Consider the following 15938-nt stretch of genomic DNA (forward strand, 5'->3'; position numbering starts at 1 on the left):
TTTATTATGTGATATAAAATTCACACGCAATGTGTGGGCTCAAAATTAATTACAATTAGTTGCGTATCAAATTGTATCATCATTTATAGCACATCCATTTCATAAGCACAAGAATTATGGTTGTTTATATTGGTAGTGCGAAAGTCATCGAATGTCCTTGCACGGCATGTATGGTATGGCTGTGAAAAGGTACTTGTTGGATAAAGACATTCATCAAATGTGCCAATTTATGTTGACACGCATTTCACTTCTAATCCTACCTGCCACTTTTGGTTGCATGTACATGCATGCTCTACTCATCAACTCTCCAAATTCTTCCAAAGAATATGCTTTCCTTTGTTTGATTGCATGCTTTATTTTTGTCTTTCCATTTTATTTTTTGAAACAGTTAGGAAACACACTGTTCTCTATATATTTAGCCTATAGCTCTGAGGACAGAATTAAACTGGATACATTACAGATGAAACTGTAATACAAGCACACGAATTAATATATTAAACATAAACAAAGTATCAATTTGGGAACACAGCCATCCATCCATCCATCCATCAAGTTCTGTTTATAATTCATAAACAAAAAAACAACTTGCTTAGAGACTTATTTTTGTTGAATATAACCTGTGAAAATCGATATCATACCACAATCATCCATAAAATCAATTGTCACACCAATGCTAATGGTGTTTTAAAAAACTAGAATCCATACATGATAATATGGAGAGAGAGAGAGAGATTTAGAAAAATAATTTGCTGTTTTGATGTAACAATCCATTCTAATTTCTCATATGAAGCCACTTTATCATATCTATATTTTTACTACCATCCCTTTCTCTTACTTCAAATCTTTATTCCACCACCATCGTTCAGTAAGGAAATCTCCATTTCAACCTTAACTTTTATTTAACATCGATATATATGATAATAAATACAAAAGAAAATAAGAAGGTCCGAAACTAATTAAAAAAAGATATTTTTTAAGAAAACAAAAATTTATAGCCATCATCTGCCCTTCTGTCCTCTCAGCAATCCGACTCGGCGGAAAAAAGAAATAAGGACCTTTCAAGGAGGAAAAGGAGGGGAAAAAAAAAAATTCTACGTCAGCGGTACGCAATTATTCAGCGGAGCCGGCGCCGCTGGGGCGATGACCTGGGCCCGGGTGATGAAGGGATGGCGGAGGAGCTGGGAGGAGGTATGCCGGCGGTGGGGCTCCTTCTGGAGGCAGCAGGCGATGAAGCTTCGGAACTCCGGCGAGGCGGTGGGCGGCGCCTCCGGCGGGTTGGAGTAGCAGATGGCGCACATGAGGCTGGCCCAGTCCCCGCCCTGCCGCCCCAGCTGCTCCCCGAAGGGGAACCGTCCCAGATAGAACTCGAGCATACTGAGGCCGAAGCTCCAAACATCGCCGGAGTAGCCGGAGTAGACCCCCTTGTTAAGGTCGGTGTTAATCCGCTCGGGGCTCATGTAGGCGATCGTCCCCACCGAGGAGTTGCAGGGGTCCATGGTCTGGGCCAAGATCCGGCTGACCCCGAAGTCGGCGATCTTGACCTGGCGGGCGGCGTTGATGAGGAGATTGGAGGGCTTGATGTCGCGGTGGACGATCCGGCGGCGGTGGAGGTAGGCAAGGCCAGCGAGGACCTGGCGGGCAACGTCGGCAAGGACGGGCTCGGAGGCGATGCGGCGGCCGTCGAGGGAGCCGCCGTCCATGTATTCGAGGAGGATGTGGATCTCTCCCGCCCGGTCATAGAAGCCATGGCACCGGACCACATGGGGGTTGTCGGCGGTGCGGAGGATCTCGATCTCGCGACAGATCTGGCGGCGGACGGCGTCCTCATGGGTGCCGTAGATCACCTTGAGGGCATAGATCCAGCCGGTGGGACGGTGGCGGACCATCCAGACGGTGCCGCCGCTGCCGCTGCCGATGCGACGGACGCGCTCGAGGTCAGCGAGCGCCAGGGTCTGCGTGGAGGCGGTCGGGGGCTGGGCGCCGCCGGGGGCGGCAGGGGAGGAGGAGAAGGAGGCGGGGGCGGAGGGGGGAGGGAGGGGGAGAGGGACAGCGAGGGACGTGGGATCGCGCGGGGGGAGAGGAAGGGTGAGGCCAGGGCGGCGGCGGGGGCGGGCGGGTTGGTCGGGCTGGCCCGGCCGCGCATTGGGGAGTGGGTTGGGTTTCATCGCGTCATGGCGACGAAGGAGAAGGCTGGGAAGCAGTCATATAAAACGGACTGAAGGGCGATTGAGTCGTGTGGGGGGTGGGGGCCGGGGGGTGTATGTTGGAGATTGATGGGGATGGTGGGGGGTTCTCGGAAGGAAGAGAGGGAGGACCGGCGGAGAGACGGATTTTTCTTGAATATTTTATACCCATCTAATATAACAAAATATTGGGTGGAAGAAAGGCTTCGATTTGGGGTCAGGGTTTAAATATAAATTTGAGGGATAAATAATGGAGAAGAAAGAGGCTGCTGGTTTTCTTAGTAAGACGAGAGATAGCGAGACGGAAATAATTTACATTAGGAGAGAGAAAAAAATCATGTTTCTTCTATTCTACTGTAAATATGCTATAAAATCAATCTTAAATAATTAGAAAAATTGTACTAAAAATAATTTAAAATGGTGGTTATAACTATAATTTATTATATGCAAAAAATAAAAAATATTCTACTACTAATACGGTAACTAATGTCTGAGAATCGTCAAACGCGTGGCACGAAAGTTGAACCTTAATGATGTCATTCGTGATTAAAATGATATGCAAGGAGTCCTACTGCTTCAACTACTTGATACTCAAATAGAAGGTATCCTCCCTCACTCCCTTGCTGCTTAAGTTGCTATGTATGGCAATTGCATTATGTGATGGAAGTATGTCATCAGACGGCTCAAAGAATAAGCTTAAGCCTTTCATGTATTGCATGAATTTTGCATGGAAAACTCCTTGTGTATGAATGTGTTGGGCTTAAATTATAGTTTGGCGAATTTTTTCATGAGCATGCTAAGTTGCCATTTTTCTATTATTTGTTACTCTTTTTACTATTTGGGATATTTGATCTAGATATTCGTGCTTTTGATGGGCACTTGTTTATTTTGGTTACATGAATCGGAAAGACTGAGCAAAGAGAATCATGTGTATAGAGTTCGAAGTCTTTATAGGCGTGGTCAGAGCAGAGACAAATGAAACCAATTTTACAGGCCAAAATTTTGTGTTGATGGTAGAAGAGTAGTTCCCATAATGATGTTTTCATTATGCAGGCACCATTTGTTGCGAGTTTTAACAATCACCAAGGGGCATCTGAACGATTCATCAAGCCACGTCAAGTTGTTCATGGACTTCATTACCCAAAAGAATCCGTCAAAGATCTCATCAACGAGTAATCAATAACTATTCCACTAATTATGTATTCTGTGATGACGCCATGTGATGTGGGGAAGCTTTCGACTCTCCTCTCTCTCTTTTGCATGTGAATGGATTAACAGATAATTCTTTCTTTAAATTAGTTTATAGTTTTTTTAATTAATATTTTGATTTTCCCTCGAACTTTTCAATACAGTTTTTTCCCACACCGAAGAAGGCGGAGCGTGGGTTATGACACTAACATATTTTTTGTTCGAAACAACACCAATATCACTAATTATGATATTCCTTAAAAATTTACGAGTGGTTTGGCTTCGGATGCTTCGGGTTACAAACTTACAGTCAAGATTATGCAGCTCAAAAAGCTAACTGGCAATATGTAGGTAACGTCTACCATTGGGATTGACTTTGGTAGTAAACAAGTACTCTTACCAAAATGTAAAAAGAGTATCCATATATTTAGGCAGGCCTTGAATATGCTCTAGGTGTAATATCAAAGCCATTTCACTACACTTCTTTCCGAGCCAAGGATGTGCCACTTGAAAGGCATGCAACATGCTCTAGATTCTGAGCTAAGCTAATTGCAATTCACTGGAAGCAAAGGGGAAGTCGGCCTGGGTGCAAGTGATATCCATATTGAACTCGAATTTCGAAGCTCGCATCTGTACAAATATAAGTTTTTCTGTTCTCTCTGTACCATCTTTTTTTCTTATAGGCCAAACTGCAAACGGGGACAACCGGACCAATGTTTTAGAGAACTATCTGAATGGTTCATCCCGAATTGGGGATTGATTTGCTAGAACTTGTCAGTTCGGCAAACCTAGATGGTCCAAAAGGATAGGTGGTTTAAAGGTGAATCGAGGGCAAACTGCATATTGAGAAGTTAACTACAATAGATTGTGTTGCTATTTGTTTTTATTGGGGTCGGAAGATGAATGACTAGATTTTGCACGATGGTACTGAAGTGACCTACAAAATAAGTTCGGACTGGAGATTTTCACTCCGATGAAGACCCTCCAATGCTCAAGTAAGGAATTAGAGAACGATCGAAACAGCAACTAATTCTCTAAGAGTCACTTACTTGGATCCTCGGGACTTTAGTTATTTATAGAAGAGGATTGAGAAAATTGGTATTCTAGCGCCGTTGCAGTATTATAGCTCTCATTCGCTCCCGTGGAATGAGGAGGCCGTTACTGGCAACATACTGAGTGGGAGATTCGAATATCTTTTTTATCCCCATTGAATATCCTCGAAGATCGTGCTTGATCTTTTAGCCATCTTAAATAGGATGAGTGGTATCACCTCATAGTATATGAGGGTCTCATTTATTAATTGTATGATCTGTCAATCTGGAGCTAAGAGTATAAAGAGATCTTAGTCTTCATATACTTCCCACGTGGGGGTATTTATTGTTTTTATCCTTGTCTACATGATGTGGGTGGTTGCCATGCAGTGAGGAGGCCATTGAAGTGTTAGAGGATCATGTAATAAGTGGATACCTTATATCAACATGAGTATAGCTCGGAATGCCTCATATCAACATGAGTATAGCTCGGAATGCCTCATATCAGCCTCATATCTCATCCCGGATACAAATCCGAGGACAAATCCGAGACATCAAAAGTACCCCCGTAACACTACCCCACTCTCGAGTCTGGGAATCAGACGAAGGGAGTATTATTATACGATGTCTAGAGCCTAAGGACATCCATCCATGCATCCCATTAAGACATCTGTTCCCTATTTAATGCGAGCTTCTAGCAGCTGAAGAAAAGCTTGAATTTTGAGCTAATCTAAAGCCTTTTAAATTTAGGCTGATCATAGGCCATTTTGAGCCAGGATCGATTGAAGGCAATTATTCGATGGTGTCGATGAGCGGCATCTTTGCTCTACTCATCTCCATGCGAGCGGCATCTTTGTTTTGCTCATCTTCAATGATAGGCCGATCAAAGATCATTTACGTCAAAGCCGATTGAAGGCTTTTTCTAGGCCGATCAAATGTTGATTATGTCAAAGCCGATCGAAGGCTTCTTCTAGGCCGATCAAATGTCGATTATGTCAAAGCCGATCGAAGGCCGATTATGTTGAAACCGATCGAGGGCTTCTTTTAGGCCGATCAAAGGTCGATTATTGTGAATTGAGGATCCTTTTGGTTAGCCTTCGTTCATTCCAAGATTGAAGATTAACAGATAAAGATTGGCCCAGATAAAGATTGATGCATAAGGATTAGCCCGAATGTAGATCGACGGATGATGTTTGGATCTAGATGAAAATCAGTGGGTAAGGATAAGCTCGGATGGAGATTGATGGGTGATGTTGGATCTGGATGAAAATCGATGGGTAAGAATCAGCTTGGATAGAGATCGACGGACGATGTTTGGATCCGGATAAAAAATCAATGGGTGAGGATCAGCTCGGATGGAGATCAACGGGCGATGTTTGGATCCGAATGAAAATCGACGGATAAGGATCATTCCAGATGGAGATCGACAGGTGATGTTTGGATCTGGATGAAAATCAATGGGTAAGGATCGGCCTGAATGGAGATCGACGGATGATATTTGGATTCGCATGAAAATCGATGGGTAAGGATCAGTCCGGATGGAGATCGATGCATAAGGATCAGCTCGGATGGAGATCGATAGATAATGTTTGGATCCTGATGAAAATCGATGGGTAAGGATCAATCCGGATGGAGATCAACAAGCGATGTTAAGACCCGGATGAAAATCGATGGGTAAGGATCAGCTCGGATGGAGATCGACAGGCTCCAGAGGTCCTCATTAATTAGTTATCAGCATGGTGTGACCCTTGTCTTAGTTCAATTTTGGCTTAGGGACCTGTGGTCCTAAAAAAAGAAGAGAATATAATAATAGATAGGGATTTGAGAGCTTTTTACTATGAGAAATTTCATTTTAGAATCCTTTGATTTTGCTTAGCTTTTTATTTGCCTCAGTTTGGGCTTGCTTTTTGCTTAGAATTAGTCTGATTTTGGGCTTTGATCAGCTTTGATTTTCTCTTCTACTCAGATTGGACTTCACCTCGGATCTGCATAATTTCAGTTTGGATCTGCAGATTTTACTTCAGATTTGCATGATTTCAACTTAAATTTATAGATTTTATCTTGGATCTGCATGATTTCAACTCGGATCTACATATTTTACTTGGGATCTACATAATTTTAGCTCGAATTTGCATGATTTTATTTCAGATTTGTATAATTTTAATTTAGATTTTTAGATTTTACTTCAGATTTATTTTGACCTCACCTCAGATGGAGTGGATCGATTTTGATCTGAACATCGAATTTATTTGATATGGATCTGATTTTGGATTGGCTGCGTTCCACCACTTTCACGCACTCTATGTACTTTTTTTTTTTTTTTTTCTTTTGGACTATGTTGGGATCCATGTCCAGCATGTGGTCCACCACTTCTTCCTATAGGTTGTCCACCTGGGTTATAATAAATACATAGCTGTAACACACCTTGGGGCCGTTCATGGAGGCTTTGGAATTGTGTCTCGATGGACTTGACGAGGGAAGATTTCGGCTGCGAGGTAAGATTGGGGACTTCAGATCCACTGGTAGGCAACCTTGGGGCCGAGGACCTCAAATCCATCTATAAGGGCCCCCATCAGTGCCATCGGAAGCGAGGTGTGGAGTTCGGAAGTCATTCGTGGATGAGCACCTCAGCTCCGATGATTGTGAGGTAGGTCGGAGAAGGCATTGCCTTATGCCTTCAGGGCCCGTAGGCCTCATCGGCGGAGACGTGGAGGTAGTTGATATGGTGGTGACTAGTTGCCATACCTCTCGGTGAGTCTGGCGAGGCCATGGTCGAAGCGGTGCGAGGTTGGAGTCATAGTGTCAGGTCGAAGGTTGCTGGGAGCTCAGCCTATAGCTTCCTCCAGTGTGGCCACCGGCATAGACCTTACCATCGTGGAGGAGGTTGGTGCCGTAGCCATGGCAGCACTTGAGGAGAAGCTTGAAGCCACTCGCAGGGGAGGTCCTCAACACCACAAGGGGTGTGTGAGGTGACCTCCAACCCCGCATCCACTCGAAGCTAGCGCCATCAAAGGTGAGGTGTGAGCGGGGAGAGCTTGGAAGCTCGGATCCGGCGAGCTCGACGCAGATAGGGGAGGCGCGAGGGGGGGGACATCGTGGAAGCCCGGATCTCGGGGCGTCGACATCAACAGCAGGTCAGACGAGCTCGTGGCGGTCGCCAAATGCGGAAGGAATGGATAGAGGTTTCGCAACTGCTCGCGGGCGAGTTTCCCGGTGCTGACGGAGGTGAGACGCGGGCGCAGGGACTTCAGAGCCTCCGATCGACGATTTCGACGGCGTCGAGAATCGAGTGCGACTGGCATCGCTGGAGGGCACGGCGACTCTGGAGACCCCAGGTGCGTTGTGACCCAGTCGGAGATGCTCCTTCGCACGGTCGCACAATCTCGGAGCTGTTGCGGGCTTCCTCGATCGCAGTTGATCGGTCTGATCTTAACCTCCCACGCCAGAGGGGGAGGAGGTGCTGTCGACCATCGTCGCCCATGCCGAAGAGGGAGGAGGTGCCGCCGGCTCTTGGCAGTGGGCCCTACCCCCAAGGTCACCTCGGTGGCCTCCTCAAGCAGCGGGGAATGGGGAGGCCTTTTCCCCATTTCTTTATTTTTTTTTTTGTGTGGCTTGGGTGTGCCGCTTGTGAGTTAGCTCAGGGGCTTGGCACTGTCCCTCCTTTTATCTCTTTCCTCTTCTTTTTATTTGATCTTAAGTACCGATTTGGTAAGAAAATAATAATAATAATAATAATAAAATTAAAAAAAAATATAAATCATCGAAATCTACAAAAAAAATCTAAATCAGAATTGAGGATGCTCCGACAAGATCCTCCGACATTCAAGTCAGTTCTCTGCCTCAACAAGAATGAAGTGCTCGAACGGAAATTTTTACGGAGTTTCGAGATAGAGATTAGAGCTTAGAGAATAACATATCTGGATCTCCTTTTTATAGGCGAAGGATGCAACAGACTGATAGCGACGTTTGTAACCGCCTGGTAGTGGACCGTTCAGGGCCATAAGGAGTTTGTTGCGGAGAGTAGTGGCGTCAGGGGCTGTTCAGAGCTACGTGGAGCTTGTTGCGGGGAGTGGAATAGTGTCTGTTGTCGCGACTTGCCAGAGAGTGGTGGAGCCGCGTGGGATCCGTTACAGGAAGTGGAGCAGAGTCGTGGCCATTACTGTGGCCTGGCAGGGAGTCCAGGCCTGTCGGCCGAAGCTCGGTTAGGGGCTTTCTGTGGACGAAGTTCGGTTTCATGCAGAATTCGGCAGAAGGTCGACCGGCAGCGGATGTCGGATGGCGCTGGAGAGGTTCACCAGCTGGAGGGGTTCGACCGCTGGAGTCCGTGTGTCATAGGAGTTCGTCCGGAATCCGTCCGCTACAAAAATTCAGTCGGAGTCCAATTCCCGTAGAAGTCCGGATGGGGATCATTTGTTAAGGAAGCTCGGCCGAAGCCTGCTTGCAATAGAAGTTCGGAAGGAATTCGTTCACAATAGAAGCTCGGGTGGAGGCTTACAGTAGAAATCCGACGTGGACCGCTCGTAGTAGAAACTCGAAGTAGACCGCTTGTAGTGGTAGCTCGGAGTAGATCATTTGTAATAGAAATTCGAAGTAGACCGCTTGTGGTGGGGGCTCAGAGTCAGGCCCTTGTAAGAATTCAGATGAGATCTACCTGCAACAGGAGCTTAGGGCAGAAGTCCAGCTCCCGTAGGAGCTCGGACGAAGTCTACTTGCAGTCGGGGTTCGGGGCAGAAGTCCGGCTCCCGTAGGAGCTCGGATGAAATCAAAAAGGCGGTCGATCGCCGTAGAAATATGGGTGGAGTCGGGTTGCTGTAGAAATCTGTCCTTGGGGAAGTTCGGATTAGAATCTATCATGGCTGGAAGAGATCTGGAAGAGGTCCGGAGAATGGTTGATCATTGTAGAAGGTCGGTAGATAGCGAAGCCTGGAGAGCATTTGAAGCAGTCCGGTGGACGACTGAAGAAGTTTGTTGTTGGAGAAGTCCGGAGGGGCATTATCATAGCATCGCACCAGGTCGAAAATTCGGCTGCCGGAGAAATCCGGAAAAGATGCCGCACAGAGCCGGAGGGATCTCGGGAGGGTTGGCTTCTTATGAACTTCGACTGGGGGTATTTTATACCCAACACCAATCCCCCTACTTTCGAGTTCGAGTTTCGAATGAAGAAAGTACAGAGAAATTTTCACAACCGAAGTTGTTCCCTCGATTTTCATGCTTGGCGGTTCTCAGATATTTGACGTTCGGCATGCTGGTACTGGAGCCTTTTCGAAAAAGATTTCTCCTTTTCAAAATTTCCATCAGGACGCGGCTCTAGGTACGGCACAATAATGACTTTGCTAGCCGCTTGCCGTTTCCAACAGCCTGTCAAGGTGGGTGGGACACACGGCGAACACAGACCGGCCAATGGAGATTCGAAATCATAAGTGCGCCGGATCCCGGGGTCTATTTAAACATGTTCTCCCCCTTCATGGGTTTCACCTTGCTTAAGAGAATCCCCCGGTTCCCTTCTTCTTCCCCGAGAGCACCAGTTTCTTCTAGCATCCTTTCCGGCCTTAGGCGTCTGTCGAGTCGACCTCCATCATTCTCGCCGTTCCCCTATGCTCTTGGGGTTGAACTAGGTTAGTTCCAAAACTTCCTGTGGCTTTTCCATCCTTTCTTCTTCGTATTTTGTTTACTTAGCCTTCTCGGGGGCCCGCCTGCTATTTTCCCAATTTTTTGGGATTTTTGTGGCTTCCGTTTGATCTAAGATGTCCTCTGATATCTCCTCCTCTAGCAGTTCTAGGAGTTCGTCAGCCCCAATTCCCCATGGTACCGGTACCGTAGACAAATCCGTAGCTAGGGCCGAACCTTATCCGGCCTTTGCGCCAGACACCATCCCCGGTTCCTTGACTCCGGATGAACTCTCACTGATAAGGATTCGGTATGGAGTTCCTCCGGAGTACGAGCTGGAGCTTTCCGGGCCATCTGACCGGGCTAGCGCCCCTCCTCCCGACCGCTTCTGTCTGTATCAGGAGGCCTTCCGTGCTGGACTTCGGCTCTCGCTGTCGTCCTTCGTTGTTGCTCTCTTTCGTTTCCTGAACATTTCTTTAGTTTCTGTCGTGCCGAACTCTTTTAGGTTTTTGATAGGGTTTCTTTCCCTTTATAGTTTAGCCGAAGTTCGACCGACACTTCTTTTGTTTAGGAACTTCTACACCTTCAAGCGCCATCCATCGGCAAAGGATTGATGGTACTTCTCTCCCCAGTTCGATAGAAAAGGGTTGCTGAAAGGCGCTCCCTCTTATGTCCATAACTGGAAGGAGAGGTTCTTCTACGTCCGATGCCCAACCTTAGAGTTAGGGTTACCCCCTTGGAGTTCTCTGAGGGATTCCACCCGCCGGGCCTCCAGTCTGGAAAGGGACGACCTCGAGGCCTCAAAAAAACTCGAGGCCTACCAAGCTCCCCTCCTTCCCGAATTTTTGAGGGAGCAACTTTTGTTCAACGTCGACCTGAGTCCCCTTAACCCTGCCGGTACCTCTCTTTGTTTCTTTTCTTTCTTTTTTTTTGTATACTTTCCCTTCTTCTTGTTCCATCTCGAAGCCATACTGATCTACTTTTATCGCAGACATGGATGCAAGCGTGGCTCGGAGGTTAGCCCAGGATCTCAAGACCCACAAAAGAAAGGATGCCTCAACTTCGGGGTTGATGAAGAAAGCCAGGACAGAGGGGACAAGCTCGGCCGCGCCTGCTCCAACGCCCGTCGCCGTGGAAGTCCCCCCCGATGCCGCACCTGAAGTCCCCCGAACCCTTTCACAGAGCCTCCCGACCGAGGGTCCTGTTTCGGAGGTTCGTCCCGAGGGGACGTCTGGGGCCGAAGGGAGGAAGAGAAAGAAGACCCTAGCCTGGAGGAGTCGTAGTCGCAGGGCTGCCGTCGAGGGGGTCGACAGCTCCGAGGAAGACCTGGGGGAAAATTTTTTCAACAACAGGAACTTGATAAAGAGGCTAGTCGAAGGGTGCATCCTGCCCGAGGTTGTCGAGAGGATCATCCTCGCTGATCCCGAGCTGCGGGTCTGGGACTCTCTGGGATCGTTCCTCGAGGTAGGCCGACTCGCCTTTTTCCTCCTTACTGCTTCTTCAACTTAGTCTTGAGCCCTCACATTGACTCCCCGACCTTTCTTGCAAATTGGGTATCAGCTCGTCGCCAACGTCGAGGCGGCGAAGATCGCCAGGAGAGAGGAAGTCTGGGCAGAAGAAGGTCGCCTAGCCGGGGCCGCCTGCCTTGAGGAGAAGATCGCCGAGGTCCTGAGCCTTCAGGAGGCACTGAAAAAGGAGGGACAAACTTCGTCCGATCTGAGGTCTATCTTGGAGGAGGAGAGAGAGAAGGCTGAGGCTGAGGTCTCCGCATTGAGGGCGTAGGTCTTCGAGTGGAAGGAGCAGGCTTCCGAATTGAAGGAACAGGTTTTCAAGCTGAAAGCGCGGATTCCATCCCTGATCTCGGAGGCAAGGGCTCGAGCAGTGGAGGAGTTCAAAGGCTCCTCCGAGATGGAAGACCTGAAGGTCCAGTTCGGCCATGATGCCTTCATCAAGGGATTCGAGCTCTGCCAAGAGAAGGTGGCTGGAAGATTTTTCGAATTGGATCTCAGCTTCCTGAATGAGGCGTCCGATGATGAAGTCGGACCATCTGACGTCGCCGCTGATCCTCTTCCAGTCGGGACTTCGTCGACTGCTGTGGCCGCTGCTGAAGATCTTCCGGGGATGCCGACCCCTTCTACTTCTACCCCAGAGGTCCGGAACCTCTAGTTTTGTATTTTTTCTTTGTGGTGATTGTTTCTTTGTTCTCTTGTACTTGAAGTTTATTTGATCAATGAAGTCGGATTTGTCTTTACGGAGGATCCCCCCCTCTCTTTTTTTGTATCCTTTTCCTCCTTTTTATCTTCTGACATTAATTTGAGTCGTGGCGCTCTTGTCCTCTAACGATAGTGTTCGGCCGAAGCTCTTCTCCTGTCGGAGGGTATTCCCTTGAAGTCGATGATACGAGACCTTCAAAAGGAAGTTCGTCAGCTAACAAAAAAATCCAAGAGGTTGGAAGACGAACTTCGTCGGCTGAAGGAGAGCCATTCAGAGGTCACCGCGGAGGCTACTCGATTTCGGGACCTTCACAGGAAAAGTCTCATGGAATACACCAAAAGGAAAGCCGACTTCATCATGGAGCTTGAGGGACTCCGAAAACGTGCCAGCGACCGATCATGGGCTCAGGCTTCCAAGATCAGCTCCCTTAAAGTCGAGTTGGAGGCCGCACGGGAGAAGATCGACCGGCTGGAAGGGAGCTCTTCTCGGCTCACAGTCCGGACTGACCGCGATCAAGATTGGTCGAAGAGGTTCTCTGACCTTCAAAAGGAGCTGCGGGATGCTGAGGCGACTTACGACACCCACCGAGTCGGCTGGAGCAGACAAGCAGAGGACTACCGAAGGAGGCTCCAGACAGCGACTGACGAAGTTGCCCACCTTCAAAGGCGGTTATCCGAGAGAGTTCAGCTTGTCTCTGCACAAGATTCTGATGAGCTTTGCTCCTTGAGGGGGACCATGGCGGAACTGTCCGTAGCCCTTGGGCGGAAGAAAGTCGAAGTATGGTGGCTGAAAGTTCAGCTGGTCCACGAGCAGCAGGAAATCAAGGACGCCGAGGCGGAGTCCGAGGTCTTGAGGAGGAGGCTTCGAGAGTCGAAGGATGAGTGCCGGCGATTCCATCGGATGTTCAAGGATATGCTGCTAAAAAAGATGGAGCTAGAAGAGAAAATCAAAAATTTGAGACAATCCATAGCGGGGGCTGGAACCGAGAGCTCGAAATCGAAAGAAACTGGGCTTCCTTAGAGCCTCTTTTCCTTTTCTTCTTCTTTATCTTTTTGTTTTTTGGCCTTTAAGGCATTGTAATGAGTACTTCATCAATGAAATGGAAATGAAATTATCTGTTACCTTGTCCATTCAGGTATTAAATGGTTGTTTACCAAACTCCATTAGTCTTATGCCTTGTTTTGCATTGGTGTAGTTCGTAATCCCTCGCCGGTTCCTGCTTTGAGTCGTCGTTTGTTGAACTTCTTTTATCTTCCGTCTTGTTCGATGCCGACGTAGTTTGAAGGTTCCTGGTCGTTGCCGTGTCGATTCGCCTTTAGGGATCCGAGATTTTCGACAGGGGTTTTCTCTTTCATCGAGACAAGGTCCCTTGTGCTTTCGATGTAGTTCATTTTTTTATCTATCGCTGGTGTGGTTCGTCGCTTTTTCTTTTTGCTTCCTCCGTTCTTCTGTGTTTGAGTGAGGGTCTTTCCTCTGCTCTTGACGGGATTGTAAGAGTGTAGAGGAGTCGTCGGGGAAGCTTTCCTCCTTGTCGATCAACCGAATCTCTGCTTGTGTCGGGACGAGATCCTCCCCTTATTTCCGACGGTCGGTTTTAGCTCGTGTTAGGACGAGGTTATTTTCCTGTTCCTAACTGGGCTGTGGGGGCACATATGGGCGTTGCAGGGCCTCTTTCCCCATCCGGTCTAAGGATAACCGGACCTTCGACTTTGCTCATGTTAGGGCAAGGTTCTCCTCCTTTCCCTAACAGGGCTGTGGGAGCACATATGGGCGTTGCAGGGCCTCTCCCCCCATTCGGTCTAAAAATAACTGGGCCTTCGACCTTGCTCATTTAGGGCGAGGTTCTCCTCCTATTCCTAACATGACTGTGGGGGCACATAAGGGCGTTGTAGGACCTCTCCCTCCATCCGATCTAAAAATAACCGGGCCTTCGACCTTGCTCATGTTAGGGTGAGGTTCTCCTCCTGTCCTTAACAGGGCTGTGGGGGCACATATGGGCGTTGCAGGGCCTCTCCCCCCATCCAGTCTAAAAATAATTGGACCTTCGACCTTGTTCACGTTAGGACGAGATTCTCCTCCTATCCCTAACATGGCTGTGGGGGCATATAAGGGCGTTGTGGGGTCTCTCCCCCCATCCGATCTAAGGAAGATCGGGCCTTCGATTGTGTCGAGATGAGGTTCTCCTCCTATTTTCGACACGATTGTGGGGGCACATAAGGGCCGTTATACGGGCCTCGCCCCCCGTCCGATCTTAAAATAATCGGACTTTCAACTTTGCCCATATTAGGATTTATTTTCGTTGTCTGAAGGGGTTATCCCCTGTTATTATAAGTCCATGCCAAAAGGGAAAGATATGCAAATCTGAAAGGAATCTTGATTTAAAGCGAAGTCATTCGTAATACATTTACAGGTTTTTCAAATCTCAGGGCTGTAGAAGGTCTGCTCCCCGTCAAGGTCCTCCAGAGATGGAGTTGATGATCCCAATTGGAGCCCGATCTCCGGGCTGCTCTTCCCTCCTCGACGGCTCAGGTTGTGGCAGGGCCCTTGGCCGATCCTCTCTACCCTCAAGCCGGCGTCGAATGAACCTGTTGAGCCGACCTCGTCTGATGAGCTCCTCGATCTCGTCTCGAATTTGAATGCATTCTTCTGTGTCATGACTGTGGTCACGATGGTAGAGGCAGAACTTGTTAGGATTGCGCTTTTCGGGGTGTGTGTGCATCCTTTCTGGCCTTGGGAGCTGTTCTCTGACTTCCATCAGTACCTGGGTTTTCGACGCGTTGAGGGGGGCATAGCTGTGGAATCTTCCTGGGAGAGAGCTCCATCGAACCCTGCACTCCGAGCTTCTCTGCCTGCATGCTCGGGGAGGAGTCTGGGCGCGCTTGTACCCGAGAGAAGTTTGAGAACGTGGTCGAGCTTCTCTCGATCCTTTTTCGACAGCGGGCTTACTCGAGTCTCCCGCCTGCCGCTCTCTCGCAGTCTCCTCATCCTTCATCTTAAAGGCTTCTTCTGCTCGGGCGTATCCTTCGGCCCGAGCCAGCAGATCAGCAAAATCCCTGGGGTACTTCTTTTTCAGGGAGAATAGAAGGTCGTTCTTTTGAAGGCCGCCTTTCAGAGCGGCCATCGCGATCGATTGGTCCAAGTTTCGGACCTCCAACGCGGCGACGTTGAAACGGTTGACATAAGCCCGGATGGACTCCCCCTCCCTTTGCTTGATGTTGATGAGCGACTCCGAACCCCCCAGGGACGCCGGCTGCTAACAAAATGAGCCGCAAATTGGTGGCTCATCTGATCAAAGGAAAAGATGGTACCCGACTTCAGCACCAAGTACCAGTTTCTCGCTACTTCCTTAGGAAAGACATCATGAAACTCAGTAAGAAGGCTAGCTACTTCCTTAGGATAATCCACCTTAGAATCCTCACGAACTTCTCTAGCAACAAGCATCCAAACTGGTGATCCTTCACTCATGATCGTCTCTAATTCTTTAGCACCTATCAGATTGAGGCTTTTCTTCTTAAGATTTTCTTTTGATCCATCGCCTATCTTTCTATTAGTAGCCTTAGGTGGGGAAGGATTAATCGTGATCTTCTTACCCTGATGAGTAAAGCTGCAAGAGTTGGTACGGCCATAAATCGTAACATCATTGTCGAATAGCCAAGGCCGACCTAATATGATATTTCCGACTTCCATGGGTAAGACATCGCACCACACATGATCC

The 15938-nt window shown here is 48.2% G+C and overlaps 1 protein-coding gene across 1 annotated transcript; it reads right to left on the bottom strand.

Annotated features, from left to right (window-relative positions):
* Positions 1-876: 876 nt before the first annotated feature.
* LOC105050359 (mitogen-activated protein kinase kinase 4-like) lies at positions 877-2450 on the bottom strand. Its single transcript, XM_073261580.1, has one exon. It carries the CDS (start codon positions 2163-2165, stop codon positions 1092-1094), a length of 1074 nt encoding a protein of 357 aa, XP_073117681.1. The 5' UTR covers positions 2166-2450; the 3' UTR covers positions 877-1091.
* Between the last annotated feature and the right edge of the window lie 13488 nt (positions 2451-15938).

This window comes from Elaeis guineensis, chromosome 8 (genome assembly GCF_000442705.2).
Source record: "Elaeis guineensis isolate ETL-2024a chromosome 8, EG11, whole genome shotgun sequence".
In the NCBI taxonomy this organism is placed as follows: Eukaryota; Viridiplantae; Streptophyta; class Magnoliopsida; order Arecales; family Arecaceae; genus Elaeis; species Elaeis guineensis.

Coding starts and splice junctions, on each gene's coding strand:
- LOC105050359 (XM_073261580.1), bottom strand. CDS start 2,165: ATGAAACCCAACCCACTCCCCAATGCGCGGCCGGGCCAGCCCGACCAA.